The sequence below is a fragment of the Triturus cristatus genome, chromosome 10 (assembly GCF_964204655.1).
Source record: "Triturus cristatus chromosome 10, aTriCri1.1, whole genome shotgun sequence".
NCBI classification, from domain to species: Eukaryota; Metazoa; Chordata; class Amphibia; order Caudata; family Salamandridae; genus Triturus; species Triturus cristatus.
This window is the reverse complement of record NC_140593.1, coordinates 547,681,673-547,697,609: the sequence shown is the minus strand read 5'-3', so window position 1 is coordinate 547,697,609 and position 15,937 is coordinate 547,681,673. Positions and strand designations below refer to the sequence as shown.

The following is a 15,937-nucleotide window of genomic DNA, read 5'->3' as shown; positions in this document are numbered from 1 at the left end:
CGCTGGGCGCCCGGCTGTGACGACATCAGCCCGCGCCCAGCACATTCAAAAGACCCTCAGGCTTCGCGCAGCGCGGGACGCGCATTCAAAAAGTCCTTACCGGATACTTTGCCATTCAGCCACGCTGCTCTTGTCACCGCCGTGAGGGGAACGGCTACTGTGGGGGAGAACCGAGCTCTGTCCAGATAACGCCGTGAGGGAAACGGCTGCGAACTACAATACCCAGAAGCCTTGTCGCTGGGCGCCCGGCTGTGACGACATCAGCCCGCGCCCAGCACATTCAAAAGACCCTCAGGCTTCGCGCAGCGCGGGACGCGCATTCAAAAAGTCCTTACCGGATACTTTGCCATTCAGCCACGCTGCTCTTGTCACCGCCGTGAGGGGAACGGCTACTGTGGGGGAGAACCGAGCTCTGCCCAGATAACGCCGTGAGGGAAACGGCTGCGAACTACAATACCCAGAAGCCTTGTCGCTGGGCGCCCGGCTGTGACGACATCAGCCCGCGCCCAGCACATTCAAAAGACCCTCAGGCTTCGCGCAGCGCGGGACGCGCATTCAAAAAGTCCTTACCGGATACTTTGCCATTCAGCCACGCTGCTCTTGTCACCGCCGTGAGGGGAACGGCTACTGTGGGGGAGAACCGAGCTCTGCCCAGATAACGCCGTGAGGGAAACGGCTGCGAACTACAATACCCAGAAGCCTTGTCGCTGGGCGCCCGGCTGTGACGACATCAGCCCGCGCCCAGCACATTCAAAAGACCCTCAGGCTTCGCGCAGCGCGGGACGCGCATTCAAAAAGTCCTTACCGGATACTTTGCCATTCAGCCACGCTGCTCTTGTCACCGCCGTGAGGGGAACGGCTACTGTGGGGGAGAACCGAGCTCTGCCCAGATAACGCCGTGAGGGAAACGGCTGCGAACTCCAATACCCAGAAGCCTTGTCGCTGGGCGCCCGGCTGTGACGACATCAGCCCGCGCCCAGCACATTCAAAAGACCCTCAGGCTTCGCGGGACGCGCGCGGGCGGCGCCCGGGCGGAGCCCGGGCCAAGGGCGGGCCCGTCCTTGCCCGTCAAGGACCGATCAAGGCCGGGCAGGGCAATCCCTCTGACATCTGCTACAGAACTGTAAGTGTCCCAGCGCCTGTCTATGTTCCATAACGTATCTGGACTGATTGTGTGTTTGGCATAGGACATATTTCCTGATCCCTTGCCGTCTGACCCCTTTGGAAGCTGGGTTTGTAGCGGACACTGGTGACTGAACTATTTAAACTATGGCTGGGAGTCAAGAACATTTATTTCCCGGAAAAATTGGGGGTTTGGCTAAGGGCACTTTGGACCATTATTTTAGTAAGCCTAGCACGGATCGAGAAAGGGAGGACTTACTAGCAGAGCGCAGGGTTGAGCGCCGCAAATCGATTGAGTACCTAAAAAATAGACGACCAATTGATTTGTCGCAACTAGCTACCCTGCCAGCCGGAAATCTTTCTGGTGATGAACTGATCTCCCTAGATGGTGTCCCTGCACTACTTCGCGAGCTATCCCCTGAACCTTTTGTACCCAATTCATTGGACTCTATACACTCAATCACAATCTCTAGTTCACTTGATTCCTTGCCTGACCCAAAAGTGATACCAATTCCTCCATTGATAAACAAAGAGATCTCCAAAAGAAGGGCTAGAAACCTACCGTTGCATAAGATTCCTGGTCCACCACCTAAAAAAAGGAGAAAGAAGGGGGGAGAGGCACGCAGACCTAGGATAAATCACACTGCTTCGGGGAAAAGTAATAAGACCACTAACCAAAATGCTCCTACACATAATTCACCAGTGGTAATTTCTAAGGCTGTTGCTAATATTGTATTAAATCCACCGGAAGTTGACATTCCCCATTCTAGCCCACCTAAGAAAGTTCTCTTAACTGATCCCCTGGAAAGTATTGAACATCTTATTAGGTCTTTCATACTACCAATAATTGAGAGGTTAAAAAGGGTTGAAGAAAGGTTGGAGAATATGGAGCTAAATATTAATAATAAACTTGGCCAAATTAGAGATAAAGTGTTGATGGACGGTCCTCCTGCTAAAGCACAACAACCTATTTGTTGTGTTGACAAGGATGGCCCAGACTTAATGAGCAGGAGGACTGTTGCCATTACAGAGATGACCACTGGCCCTAAAAATCTGGATATACCAACCCCTAGACCTGTAAGACCTGTAAGATTGGCTCCAAATGGAACCCGGAGGAGTGGGGGCAAACAAGATGGAAAAAACATAGACAACAATGAGTGTAAGAGCCCTAATTGTACTAGGGGTTCTAGTGGTAGGGAACCACGGGTTGAATTACCTCCGGAAGCAGTTCCCTATGTGGTAGTACTGGCAAGAGTACCCAGATTGCCAGACGGAAAGAAAGAGGGTTTTTTTCAGCTTAAAAATAAGATCATTCATTGGCTGAGTCAAAACCGCCCACTTCCCCATTATATCAACGGCGAAATACTTCATGTTCGCCGACTTGATTGGCTGGGTAGCAGAGAGAAGGATATTGATGGGGACTTGGTTGTTGTTAACTTCAGGGATCCAATGGCAGTAAGGTACATCCTTAACTATCCTGTGGAGATCCCAGGTACTGCTATTGCTCCCCTGGAATTAACTTTTTTCTACCCAAGAACCCACGTGAGTAGAGACCGACATTTCGGGGCTTCCCTTTTTCCCCTGTCCTTGACTAACTTCCGTGTATCCCGTACGTATGAGCAGGATATGCCCAAAACTAATTTTCAACAAATGAATGCTGATAAATTCCATAGGCAGGATACAGTACTCCCACAGAAATATGGAAACTGTAGTAGGAGACTGGAAGATTTTGTCCCTTTTACACCATTGGATGTCTCAAATAGATACCAGGCCCTCTCTAACCTTGATGGCTGTGACTGACAGTTGAGGCAAAAGCCCTTATTGCCCCCCGACAAATTACAGCCTGGCCCATCGGAGATTCTTGAGCTACCTTATAATGATACATCCAACTTAAGGAAAGGACCAAGTCCAACGAAGGGGACTTTGAGCCCAGATTTAATTACCCCCGCCTCTACTTTATGCACTCTCTTTAACTGTGTACCTAACCTAGAGGTGGTAGCTGGTCCTCCCGAACTGAGTAGCTGTGCTGGCTTACCAGACTACCGAATCCCCAACCAATTATCTAATGTTAGTGGTATTAAAATTATCTCATGGAATGTGGCCGGCCTTAAAAATAAATCCTCTAACCCGGAGTGGAGCTCATTCATTTCCCCATTTGATATCTGTATGCTCCAGGAGACCTGGTTGCTTAAAAAGATTGTGGCTCCGGGCTTTGCAATATTTGATATTTTGGCATGCAAGAGTAGCAGGGGAAGGCCCTCGGGAGGGTTGTCCATATGGGTTGGCTCCCACCTGGGTGCAAAAGCAAAGGCTATTCCAATCCACTCACGGGATGTACAATTTGTTCTCCTGGAAGTGGAAAAAGGCGTGGATATTGCCCTGATAAATGTATATTCAAGACCGACTAAGAGGGGCCTGGAATCAGAGGCCATTACTGTATTGTCCAACCTACTGCAGTCGCTTGACTCCTCTACTGTGATAATTCTGGGCGGGGATTTCAACTGCCATTTTGAGCCTTTATTGGACTCAAGTATGGGAGACCGTGATGAAGTGGATACATTATGGAATATTCCCGATCCACTTACTCCACCGGTAAAAGCATGGACTCCCCTTGTCTTGCAAATGCAGTCTCTCTCTCTAAATGCATCATTGCGAGCGTGTAATGGTAGGGTAATGCCAGATAGACCTGGAAAAAAGACCTTTAACAAAGCTAGCTACACCTCAATAATTGATTATATCTTTATTGAAGCTAAGTATTGGGACAGACTCTATGATTTCATGGTCATGGAGAGGTTGGACAGTGATCACAACGTTCTAGTCCTGACACTTAAACCAGGAAGCTTCGGGCTTAAAAATTCAACCCTGGTTGAAAATCCTGTACCTGAACCATTAATAATTAGTAACTGTAGAAGAAGAGTAAAGTGGCCAGTATTCCAAATCTCTAGCAGTAAGTTGGCGGAACTGTATGGTATAATAATTCCATTTATTGAAAAGATGGGGGCCGCCGGACCCTTGGTCAGCCCTACCGACATCCATGGGAAATTGGTCATTGCATTACGGGATATTCTGTACCCAGTAAAAAGGGCTATATATCCTAGGACTGAAACGGCTAGATGGTTTAATAAAACGTGCCGCCTAGCTAAAAAGGACCTGCTGTTTGCAATAAAAACAAAAGATAGAGATGCAGTCAAAACTAATCGTTCTCTATATAAAAAGGCTATTGTTGAAGCAAAGAAAGCAGGGGAAGTTGAACTGTGGGAACAGTTGGGCCATGCGCTCTGTTGTAAGGACACTAAAACATTTTGGTCCATTGTTGCAACTGGAGTAAATGGGCATTCTTCTGCACCTGCCCCAAATATAGCTGCCTCTATTTGGGAAAAACACTTTAGTGACCTGTATGGAACACATGACCTTGATAGAACCTCTGCAGATACCTTTGATTTCTCTCTCGTCCAAATGGATCTAGCCTCTATTGAATTTTTTACTTTGGCCGAGGTGGAATCTGCAATTGGGAAAATGCTCTCAAATAAAGCACCAGGTCTTGAGAAATTGCCCGGAGATATATTTAAGTTCCAACCAAAGATCTGGGCACCCTACCTGGTTGTCTTATTTGATAGCATTCTAAAGGGGGGTGAAGTGCCCTTTACTTGGCTTGGGGCAGAAATTGTACCTGTTTTTAAAAAGGGTTGCCCATTGACTCCCTCCAACTATAGGCCTATTAGTTTAATAGACACCTCGCAAAAACTAATGGGGAGAGTCCTTTTGGACAGGGTCCTTGGCTGGATTGAGGAGAATGAAATCCTGACCACTTTTCAGGGAGGCTTCAGGGCTGGTACTTCCACCTTAGACCAGATCTTTCGCCTGCAGGTACTGTATTGGAAAACTGCCTTGGTTGAGGGTGGCAGCCTCTACCTGGTGTTTGTGGACCTGCGTGCTGCTTTTGATCTGGTCCCTCGTGTTAAACTATGGCAAGTTCTGGCAGACCTGGGCCTTCCATCTTACCTATTGGCTGTCTTAGTTAGGCTTCACGCCAATAACTATGCCCAAGTAAGATGTGGTAAATATGGTGAACTCACTGATCGCTTTTCTGTTTCAAAAGGAGTTCGCCAAGGGTGTGTCTTGGCCCCTACACTGTTCAGCCTCTATATCAATGGCCTCATTGATCATTTAAATTCTATAAAAAATATTGACGCCCCCAGACTAGCTTCTGGACGTGTGCCCGCATTGATGTTCGCGGACGATACTTTGTTATTATCTAGAACGTCAACGGGCATACAAAACACGCTGAATGGTTTCGCCAAATTCTGTGAAATAAGAGGACTCGAAATAAATTTGGAAAAAACCAAATATATGATCTTTAACCCCCCTGTGCGGGTGCGCCCCAACCCAGTCTTATTTGGTATTCCCCTTGAGAGAGTTAAAACCTTTGTATATTTGGGTGTGACTTTAACTGAGAAATTTTCTTGGAATTCACAGATTGTTAAGTCAACACTCAAGCTCGCTCAACTGACAGGGGGCTTGAATAAAGTTTTTACAAGATCGAGTTTTAAGCCAGTCTCTCCCGCCCTTGAAATTTACTGTAGACAGGCTAGAGTGGCCGCAATATACGGGGCCGAACTTTGGGGACACAAGCAGTCAGTGTCTCTTTCAAGGGCTGAGCAATCCTTTTTAAGATCTCTCTTGGGGCTTCCTTCCAGTACACCATTGATCCCTCTTAGGCTTGATCTTGGGTTGGTCCCCATAGAGGAGATCATCAGTGCAAAACCTATCCTTTATTGGAAAAGGCTTTGGTCTGTGCCTGAACTGACCTCATTTAAATTAGAGTTTGTTGAGATCTGGCCTGCACTTAAATCAAAAAAGATCCCTTGGCTTTTGTATATTAATAAAGTTTGTACTTCATTAGGACTTCTGGAAATGTGGGAGAATCCGGAGGAAAGTTGCCCTGTGATTTCAAAGAAAGAAATTCTTTCTTTGGTGTCCATGGAAAACTCTTCTTCACACCAGAGCTCTTCAACTACGGGCAGGCTGACCTTGGAATTCCTCTTGGTTAAACAAGACTCTAAACTCGAGGAATTCATGGACCAAATAGAACCACCACTTGCACGCAAATTGTACATCCAGCTAAGGTATGGTACCTTACCGGTTAGGTCTTTTACCTCTAAGTGGCAGGCACAAAACTTGGAAAGCTGTCCTGCTTGTAACCATAAATCTGAGTCTGTTTTACACGTTCTGTTATTTTGCCCCGCGTATCACTTAATCAGGAAAAGTTGGCTGATCCCTATTTGTAGGAACCTGGGTTTTCGCCATTTTAAGCAGGCCTACAGGATTTTAGTCTATGACACCGACCCAAAAATTGTTTTCGCTGTATCCCGCTATCTCTACAGCATGTGGCGAAGGAGACTAACGTTCTTAACTTAACTTCTTTCATATTGATGACTTCAAGTTTAATCTCTTTTTAAAAAAAAGGAAAAATTAGGATTTTTAACTTTGAAATGTTATTTATTGTTTTATTGTGTATATGTATTTGAGGATGTATGTTTGTACGCTTTTATGGTCTTCTGACCGAAATAAAGTTATCAAATGAAATGAGGATATGGGCTGGCAAACAGGCCCGAATAAGTCTACAGACCATGTCACTCCCGTATGCCGCAGACGGCTTTACGGTTCCTGATATCCATTTACACTATTTATGCACTCAGGCGCAATATGCATACTATTGGTATCACCCAGTAAAATACCTGCTGCACCTTGCTGTAGAAGATGGTGATGCGGACCCAATACCACTATCCAATATACTCACACATACACGTCCTCATTTGACAAAGCGGGAAATAAATACGATACGGACAACCTCACAAGCATGGCAGCGCATCAGTCAATTAGCGGACAAAACTCCCATATACACACCAAATTTACCGCTGGTGAACCACCCTGCGCTATCTGTCACACAAGAACAAAATAGCATGATGCTGTTGGAACAAGTGGGTATAGCATAGATGAGCGACCTATACCCCAATGGTACCTTCATTACCCCGATGACCTGACGTATATAAGAAACCAATCGCTATTATTCCGATTCATTTATCATAGACTGAGAGCTGCTATCAGGGAATTGTATCCATCCTATCCCATTGAACCCCCTATCCTGCAACCACTACAGACTCAGATAGCCACCGCCACCCACTCTAATATAATTTCACGACTGTATAAACTGGTACAAACGGAAATAGGAGCTCACACCCACAGAGCTTGTGACAAATGGAATAGATTACTAGACGTCCCCCTGACGGATGAAGACTGGGCCTCTTGTTGCACACTCACCATATTGCTCACATCTAATGGCAATCTCCGTGTCATCCATTACAAATATATACATCAAGCGTACCACACGCCAGCCAAACTATATAAATATGGACTACGCGATAACGCACTTTGTAAGAGATGTGGGACTGATCAGGCAGATTTTGCACATCTTGCATGGAACTGTGATAAGGTGCAGAAATATTGGGAAGTGGTGACTTACCACTTGGGAATGCTCGCATCATGTACACTGTCATGCACACCACGGTTATGTATATTATGCCTCAACATACCTGTGAGATCAACAAAAAAGAAGTTGGTTGCTATAATGCTGCTGCTTGCAAAACGTAGAGTAGCGATGCATTGCGATAGCAAGCTAACCCCTGCTCTAACAAGTTGGATATTGCATGCTGTCTATTGAAGAGACAATTTTTTAATATACGCAGAAAAACTACCAACTGCTTCTAAGCCCTCAGATATATGGAAGCCTCTAACTGCCCATCTACGCGACCATCCTGATCTACTTAAACCAAATCATTAATCCGAATGTTTGACTGTTCAGTACGATATTGGTATACTATGTGTATTGCTCCAATATGTGTTATTAGATACCGTGTTGTAATGGATGCCTCATTGTAAAGTGCTTCAAGGACTTGATGCAAATGTGACCATTGTTATGTAAGATTATCAGAACCTTTAATAAACAAAATAAAACAAAAAAAACAAGTATGAAAGTAGCAAGCTAGCACTCAAGGGCATCTGTCCCTCTCTACAATGCATGATATATTCAAAATTGTATGTAACAAATGTCCCATAATGCATCTATTCATTTTACAGCCTTCTCCATGTACGCCCCTCTGCAACAGTTCGTTCTTGGTCTCTTTTCCTTCTCCTATGTGAACGCACCTCCTTTCACCTTATCTTCGCCAGGCCGAGCTAACTGTAATGCCTTCTTCATTCCTCAACTATCTACTGAAACAGTAGCCCTAGTCTTCGCTAACAAGGCGTTTGTCCACCTGCAATGCAAACGTGAAACAAATAACATTCTACAAAACTCACATGGGAATCCAAGTATTAATTTCAGAAACGAGAACATGCTGTGGATTCAGGCCTACGACATAGGCTAAAATAATAAATGAACCATGTAATTTACGTTTAATATTTCCCTAAAGTCATTAACATTTTCAACAGAGACATTCACTAAACTATATTAATACATCCATTTTCACTTCAAAACTGACCTAATACCATTCAAAATACATTTAATGAGTCAATGCGTCACATCACTATTTAGCCCTATAGAAGTGTGTTAGATCGTTTATACGTATTCAGCACAATTCTATAAATCATTTGTTAAACTTCACATCGGATTATGCTAATTCCACACGATCATGTGCATTGATTCACATTTATTTTAACATTTAGTTTCAGCTATAGTACTGAATAATATGTGAGCGCATACTAAAAGTGTTTACATTGCACTCCCAACAGGTACCAAATGTAGGGCACGAATTTCTGCTCTAACAGCACCCGCAACTAGGTCCACCATCGTCATCCGTGGTATGGAGTGGGGGGGAGGGGTGTAAAGGCATACTCCGACTACCACTACAGGGGGCTGTAACTCATAAACATACACAGCACCCAGTGTCACTATCGGGACCAGAGTGGCCCAGATGAGATCCCCTTTATCCCCTCGGCAGCGCCCAGTCTAAGGGGAACGTGCTTCTGCCATTTCCGCAGGAGCATAAAGACAGAGTGGCTCACTATACTCCCCTTCTGCCTAATCCCAGTGGCCCTGTTTATAGCCTATGAAGCAGCTGAGAAAAGTCCACAGACACCTGGCCCTAACACGGTCCTTGGAAAATATGTTTAGAACAACTTATAGGCGCTCTAAAATGTTCTGCAGTTTAATTCACATCAATGTGAGGAGAAAACACACATAATCGCCGCCAAATACAAACAACCTGCAAATCCTTTACTTCCTGCACTTACTCATTACCTCTTTATGACTACGGTGCGGCTAAAATATATTGGATCTGAGAAACAGGGAGTATTCCCTGGGATCAAACAGTTCATGAAAAGGAATCTCTCATTTTTGTACACGACAAGATGAAGAAGTTTGAAACATACATCCTCACATTCTTTTCCCTAAATAAACACAGCGCGGGAATTAAAGAATACATTGCTATCCGTGTGTATGGCATACCGGAAGTAGTCTGCTGATCTTTAAGCATCCAATTCTACCCATTTAAAACTAAGAAAATCACTAGCAAAGACCCACAAACTATCCGGGCATTCGTGGTCTTTAAAATGCATCCAGTTATGAGTAACGTGATTGGTCAATTGAGCCTCTAAATGCACCAGTGCTCGAAAAATTCCATTATGGCAGAAACCACCTGTGCTTTTCCAACATGCCGAGGGTGTTCGTACTGCTTCGCAAATATCATACGAATTTTTGTTTTGACAAAATGACAGGCGTGACTTACCGGCTGGCGGCTCGACTTGATGTTCCTTCTCAAGCTTCTCGAACAGATGCACCGCAGTCAGGCACGAAGTGGTGCTTACTGCAGCGCCCACCACAAACCCAGTGAGAAATCGCCGACTTAAGAGCAGAGTCCTTAACCGACCAGACATTGCGGCAACAGCTGTCAACCCAAACAAGAAGAGTAAATTTAATTCCCCGCCACACTGTTGCCTTTGCAATCTAAGTCTTTCTTCTCTGTCTATGCTACCTCGGAGAACTACATAGACAGTGGCAGAGAAAAAGGACAAACGCTTAAAAGGGTTTCGAACATTATAACATGAGAGAAACGTTTTGGATTGAATGGTGGCGTACACTGACGAACCCACTTGCCCGTGTTCTAATGAACAGCGTGAGATAAAAGGGTTTCAAACATTATAACATGAGAGTAACGTTTTGGATTGAATGGTGATTAGTGCCAATATCAGCAAATGTAGTCACATAACACATATCGTACATCAATAAACCACACAACACTTTTGTAAGTGGAGAAATATTGCTGCAGGTTTATTAGCATAACCAATATACAAACATGGTGGGTTATCTTACGGGCGATCCCAGGGCAGGCCAGCCCCTATGCCGCCTGCCCGTCTGATAAGCCTAAATTACACCGTGGCAGACGCCAATTGGTGCATACCAAATATTGGGAGGGGCCACCCCTCCCATTCGTGGACCACCAGTCCACTAGCATACTCACGCCCCCCCCCCGAAAGAGGTGGGCGGAGCGTTCATGGTAGCCCCCGGTTGCTCAGACCCACAACCGCCCGTAGGACTAACGGGGCGCCGTCGTTCTTCCAGGGGACAACGCTAAGACATCCCTGGGTATCCTGGCTTAGCACCACGCTGTGCTGCTGCATGAAGTACCCCTTGGTATCTGCAGACTATGGGTCGCCCTGTAACTCCTCCTGCAACACAAAATAACATGTTAGAAAACCTAACCCCCCCCTCACCCCTTGTACCTCCGGCTGCCGGGTAAGCGGAGGGATGGGCAAGGTGAGACGTCGAGGGACAAGAGGGCGAACATCGCGCGGGGACAGCCTAAATACCCTTGTCCCCTCCCCCTTTCCCGGAAGTGGGTCAGCCGGACGTCCTCCCTGGCCGTGGTCCAGGGACTAGACCGGTGCCTCCAGTGCCTTCCTGTGACACTAAGGCGGCCGCCCTTTGAAGGGGGGCTGCTGCGCAACCCCCCCCCCTGGGCAGCCTTGCAGAGTGCCAATATCGGCAAATGTAGTCACATAACACATATCGTACATCAATAAACCACACAACACTTTTGTAAGTGCAGAGGTATTGCTGCAGGTTTATTAGCATAACCAATATGCAAACATGGTGGGTTATCTTACGGGCGATCCCAGGGCAGGCCAGCCCCTATGCCGCCTGCCCGTCTGATAAGCCTAAATTACACCGTGGCAGACGCCAATTGGTGCATACCAAATATTGGGAGGGGCCACCCCTCCCATTCGTGGACCACCAGTCCACTTGCATACTCACGCCCCCCCCCCCGAAAGAGGTGGGCGGAGCGTTTATGGCAGCCCCCAGTTGCTCAGGAACACCACCGCCCGTAGGACTAACGGGGCGCCGTCGTACTTCCAGGGGACAACGCTGAGACATCCCTGGGTATCCTGGCTTAGCACCACGCTGTGCTGCTGCATGAAGTACCCCTTGGTATCTGCAGACTCTGGATCGCCCTGTAACTCCTCCACAGCCCTTGGAGTGGCCACCGTCACTACCAGGGCCCCCCACCAAGGTCGCCTTTTTACTTACAACATGCTGATTACCGGGCTTCTCCCAGGTCCAGCCAAAACAAGTCTTAGCCCATACAGGCCCGGAGGCCAGCACGCCCCTTCAGGACAAGTGCCCCCCATCCTTTCTAAACTCCCCGTGGATTTATGACTGAGATGACCTGACCTAAAAATAGGCGTTGGTCCAATGTTACCTTTGCATGGCTGAAGAACAATACCTAGACAAGCGACTCCTGCCAGGAAGTGCCAGTGAGGGAGGAGGTAAGAGTTGACAAGCCCGCCTTACTTCCTCTTTCACTCATTTGTCGGAGTATGTCCATCGCATTCCGTCAGTCACCACCCCAATGTGAAGCCTTGCCCTCCCAAACTTCTGCTAGTATCCCAGGGAGCAGGCAGGACAGGGTGACCAAGAGGGGAACCAACGTATAAATTACCTCTAAATTTTGAATACTGGGAATGCCAATTGTTCTCCTGATCCTTTGTAGTCCAAATGTGTTTCCCAGGGGTTTCCCCCAATCATATGGACCAAATCGCCCCCGTTGGAAGGCCACTTCCACAACCTGCATAGCTGCCAGCCAGTGCTGGAGGGCGGGAGAAAATACCCGTTACCGTTACTCAAATTAATGGTACCTGTTTCATCGAACTCAAGGACGGGAAACCAAGTGAACCTACCAGGATCTGCATCTTGCGTTTCCCCCCAAACCTATGTACTATGTCGCCCTGGTTGGAAGGCAACTTCAACAACCTGCCAGCACACAATATCGTCACTCAAATCAAAGGATCCTGTATCAACGAACTCGAGGACGGGATACTAAGTGGACCTACCAAGATCTGCACCTGAACCAGAGGTCGGACCCAGGCCCCTCTAAGTTCTGCCGCTCCACCTGCCTGTGAACATGTATCCCGGGGCAGACCTCAGGAATCTAACCCATGCCTGACTTAAAACACATCTGAAAGGCATGACAGCAGGCTAACCCCCAACATTGTATTCTGAATGTTCGCTGACAAATGCCAAGGAAAATGCACATAACTGAAAAAACTGGATCTTTGCCATCCAGTTATTAATTTAACCTTTTATGACTGCAAAATGTGCTCTTGTGGTTGTCCGTATTAGTGCTCCCTCCCACCATATCAACCCTAACCAGGCAACCCACACCCTCTTGGCACTGGCACACTCCCGCCCCAGCAGACAGCAAGTGCCTGTATGAGTGTAGCCCCTAACCTTACGATCACTGACGGTATACCAGGGTATGATGACACCCAGCTAACTCTACTGCTGAGTGCACGTTGCACCATCACAGGTATGTCTTTGCCTATTCCGTGTCTGGCTGCAAGTTAGATGACATTGCCAGCCCCATTCCCTGGCGAAAAAGAAGCTATACAGCTGCTGGTGCTGTTGATGGTGCACATAGCATGTTAACTGATTGAAAATCCCTTACTACTGTTGTGCATGACCCACAACCCTTGGCTCTCCATGGTTCGATACCTTCCTGCTAATAATGGTTTCCTTGAAGAATGTAGACCAATCTTATGATCAACAATGGCGGGACTGCAAGATCTAATGAGTTTCTTGAAGGACACTAAGTTCACCCCACAAAAATACCGCTTATCGCCGGGTTGCATGCGCAAGGGCAACCTTTCAAAGTATCCAGACGCAACCAAGAAGTCTAACCTTACGCTGAACCGTAACCCCAACTGGCCCTGAAGCGAGAAAAACCATGCTAGGGCAACTCAGCAGCCTCCCTCCGACGTAGGTCTTCCTCGCTGAGAAGGATGGAGCCATGCCCATTGTCGGTGTATGTACATGAAGACAGTCATTCATGCTCCCAAGGACAGAAATTCTGCGCCCCCAAGTGGCCTTCCCACTTTAAGGCACCCTTGCAGTACAAATTGAATTAACGCCCAATCGTCAACCCCAGACTGATATACTGTTTTACCGCCACCCTGGGTACCCTGTCCGATTACCGCCCCGTCAGACGCACCGCAAGACCAACTGAAGGAAGAGTAGAACAGCTCAGACCTGAAATTGTTCGCGGCGACCCATACATAGAGATGGCCAATGAAGCGCGAAACTGGGTTCAGCCTACGCCGAAAACAGCAGGGGGTGGATCGCTCTGGCCTACTAGCTCGCATACCCCTCCGCCCCCAACTATTGCTTCAGAGAAATAAGGGCATGCAACCAGCCCCGCAGCTCTTTGCAAAGTTCCTTTAACTTTCCTCCCAGACTGAATGTGAATATGTTACCCCGCTGGATAACTTGGCGCAGGGTAACGAGGCCACCCAACTGAATGGCACTTGAATAGACGACTTCTGAAGGATGAGTTGCTGAGTGTACCTACCAGGTTCTGAGCCTGCTACCAGGACCCCCTACAGGGTCAGTATGCTCGACTAATCTGTGTATATAGCCTTCACTCGTGGGATGTGGCCTAAGTCGTACATAAACTGTGGACAGCACGCAAACCAATAGAAGGGTGACAAGCAGACTTCCCTATTTGCACAATCAGCGTTAGAAAGCACACCGGAGAAAAGCAGGTCCCTTGCAATCAAGATGGTATCCTGGTCCCCCCGAGCTGTATGCCTTGTGCACATTACTGACTGTTAGAGTTGGGCCCCAGGTAATAATGATATCAAGAATTGACTGTGTATTCCACTGCTTCAGCAAGATATGCACCGTCGCACAGCCATGTAGGGGGTATGAGAAACCATACCCGACCTGCTAGCGAGGTTGAATAGTGCACTACCCCTGATCGGTCTTAGTGACTGAAAACAATAAAACTTCTTGTTCAGCCAACGCGAGCAATACTGCCCCCAGATGGCCTTCACACTTATGGCACCCTAGCAGTACAAAAAGTTTGCACCCTTACTCCCCCAAACTGATGGGCACCCGTCCTGTTCTAGCCAAGGCGGACGCCCCGCCACGCAAACTGAAGGCAGTGCAATGCACAAGTTCACAGCGACCCCAGCCCAAAAACTTTCAATGTTGCGCTAAATCCAAATTCGCCAGCGCAACACCACAGATGAGACACGCGCCATCCGGAGCTGCAAAACCAACACAAGGACGTCTCACCTGTCACTTTCGTTCTCCTCCCTTGATCTGTGAAACACGACCAAGGTGAGGCATCCTGGAGCCCCCCCGCTGTCAAAAGCGATCCAAGAAAACACTTGTGCCTGGCCACCTTATGGCACGCCAACAAGCCGCTCGCCAACCTGAGAGCAGCACCAGCCGGGGGACGCGCAGTACACAGTGGTAATTTGTAAAACTACAAGAGCCAGAGCTCTCGTCAAGCGGGCAAGGCAGCGTGCTCCATCCAATGCCCCCACGCGAGTGCCACCAATGACAGCAACAACATAACTACTAACCATCGCACTCCTACAAGCGTGAAAATTCATACCATACCAGACACCAAAGCCTAAAATTGGCCTGGGTGGCCTGCGCTAGTGGTGCTCCAGGTATATTAAACCAATCAACAGCTGTTGTCGCGCTCACGTCCCAAACCTGGCAGACAGGGCCACAACGCGGCAGGCCGTCACAGTGACCATCTTTTAAGCACTGTTGTCGAGCACCCAAGCCAGGCACTGGATGCACACCCCCTCTGTTCCCGTCACCAAGCGCCTCGCAATCATTACTCTTAAAATTGTGTATGGACCCAAAGCAGGCCGGGTGTATCCCCACTGGAAACAGAGCACACTGTGTAACAAAGCCCCTCTGACTCAAGGTTAGGGGTACCGGCCTAGATGCAGAAAGGAAACGTGCTAAGAGACAGTCTCCGCAAGGCCGTATGACATTCCAAGCCAGAGATGCCCTCTAGGCGTCTGGCTATCCATTTCCATTCACCGCAATAAGCCAACTGCGATGACAACGGCTTGTGTCCTAAGAAACTCTGTGTATATCGTGTCCTCGCAAGACATCCACTGTATCTGCAAACCAGGGTTCTCACTTTTCAAATGACAAAATCTCCCCATGGTCCGAAGGCTCGTGTGACAGCCAGAGCGACTAGCAGATTTCCCCACAATGGGCACATTCGCCCAAAAGGGCATCGAGGCGCCAAAGCCAAATGTCTCATTGCAAATTACAATCCGGCTCCCGACAACATTCCCAACGAAGGAGAGTAGACCAAGAACACTACTAATGCAAACCTCTTCAGACGCAAAGTGGAGCGAAAGGTCCAAGGAACAGTGGCATCTTGTTTCCTGGAGGGGACCGTGCAGGACAAGAGAGTGTCTACCCGAGTTATCGTGCAACTGCTGCCGC

At 47.7% G+C, this 15,937-nt stretch overlaps 1 protein-coding gene across 3 annotated transcripts in view; it reads right to left on the bottom strand.

Moving 5' to 3' along the window:
• EXOG (exo/endonuclease G) overlaps positions 1-15,937 on the bottom strand; it is a 319,256-nt gene that overhangs the window by 188,627 nt on the left and 114,692 nt on the right. For 2 of the 3 annotated variants that reach the window (XM_085632028.1, XM_085632029.1), the window contains exon 2: positions 9,909-10,067. In XM_085632028.1, coding sequence (XP_085488154.1) covers positions 9,909-10,067 — 159 coding nt within the window. Of the gene's footprint in view, positions 1-7,645; positions 7,717-9,908; positions 10,068-15,937 lie in introns of those variants that run through there. The other variant, XM_085632030.1, reaches the window with a different exon arrangement.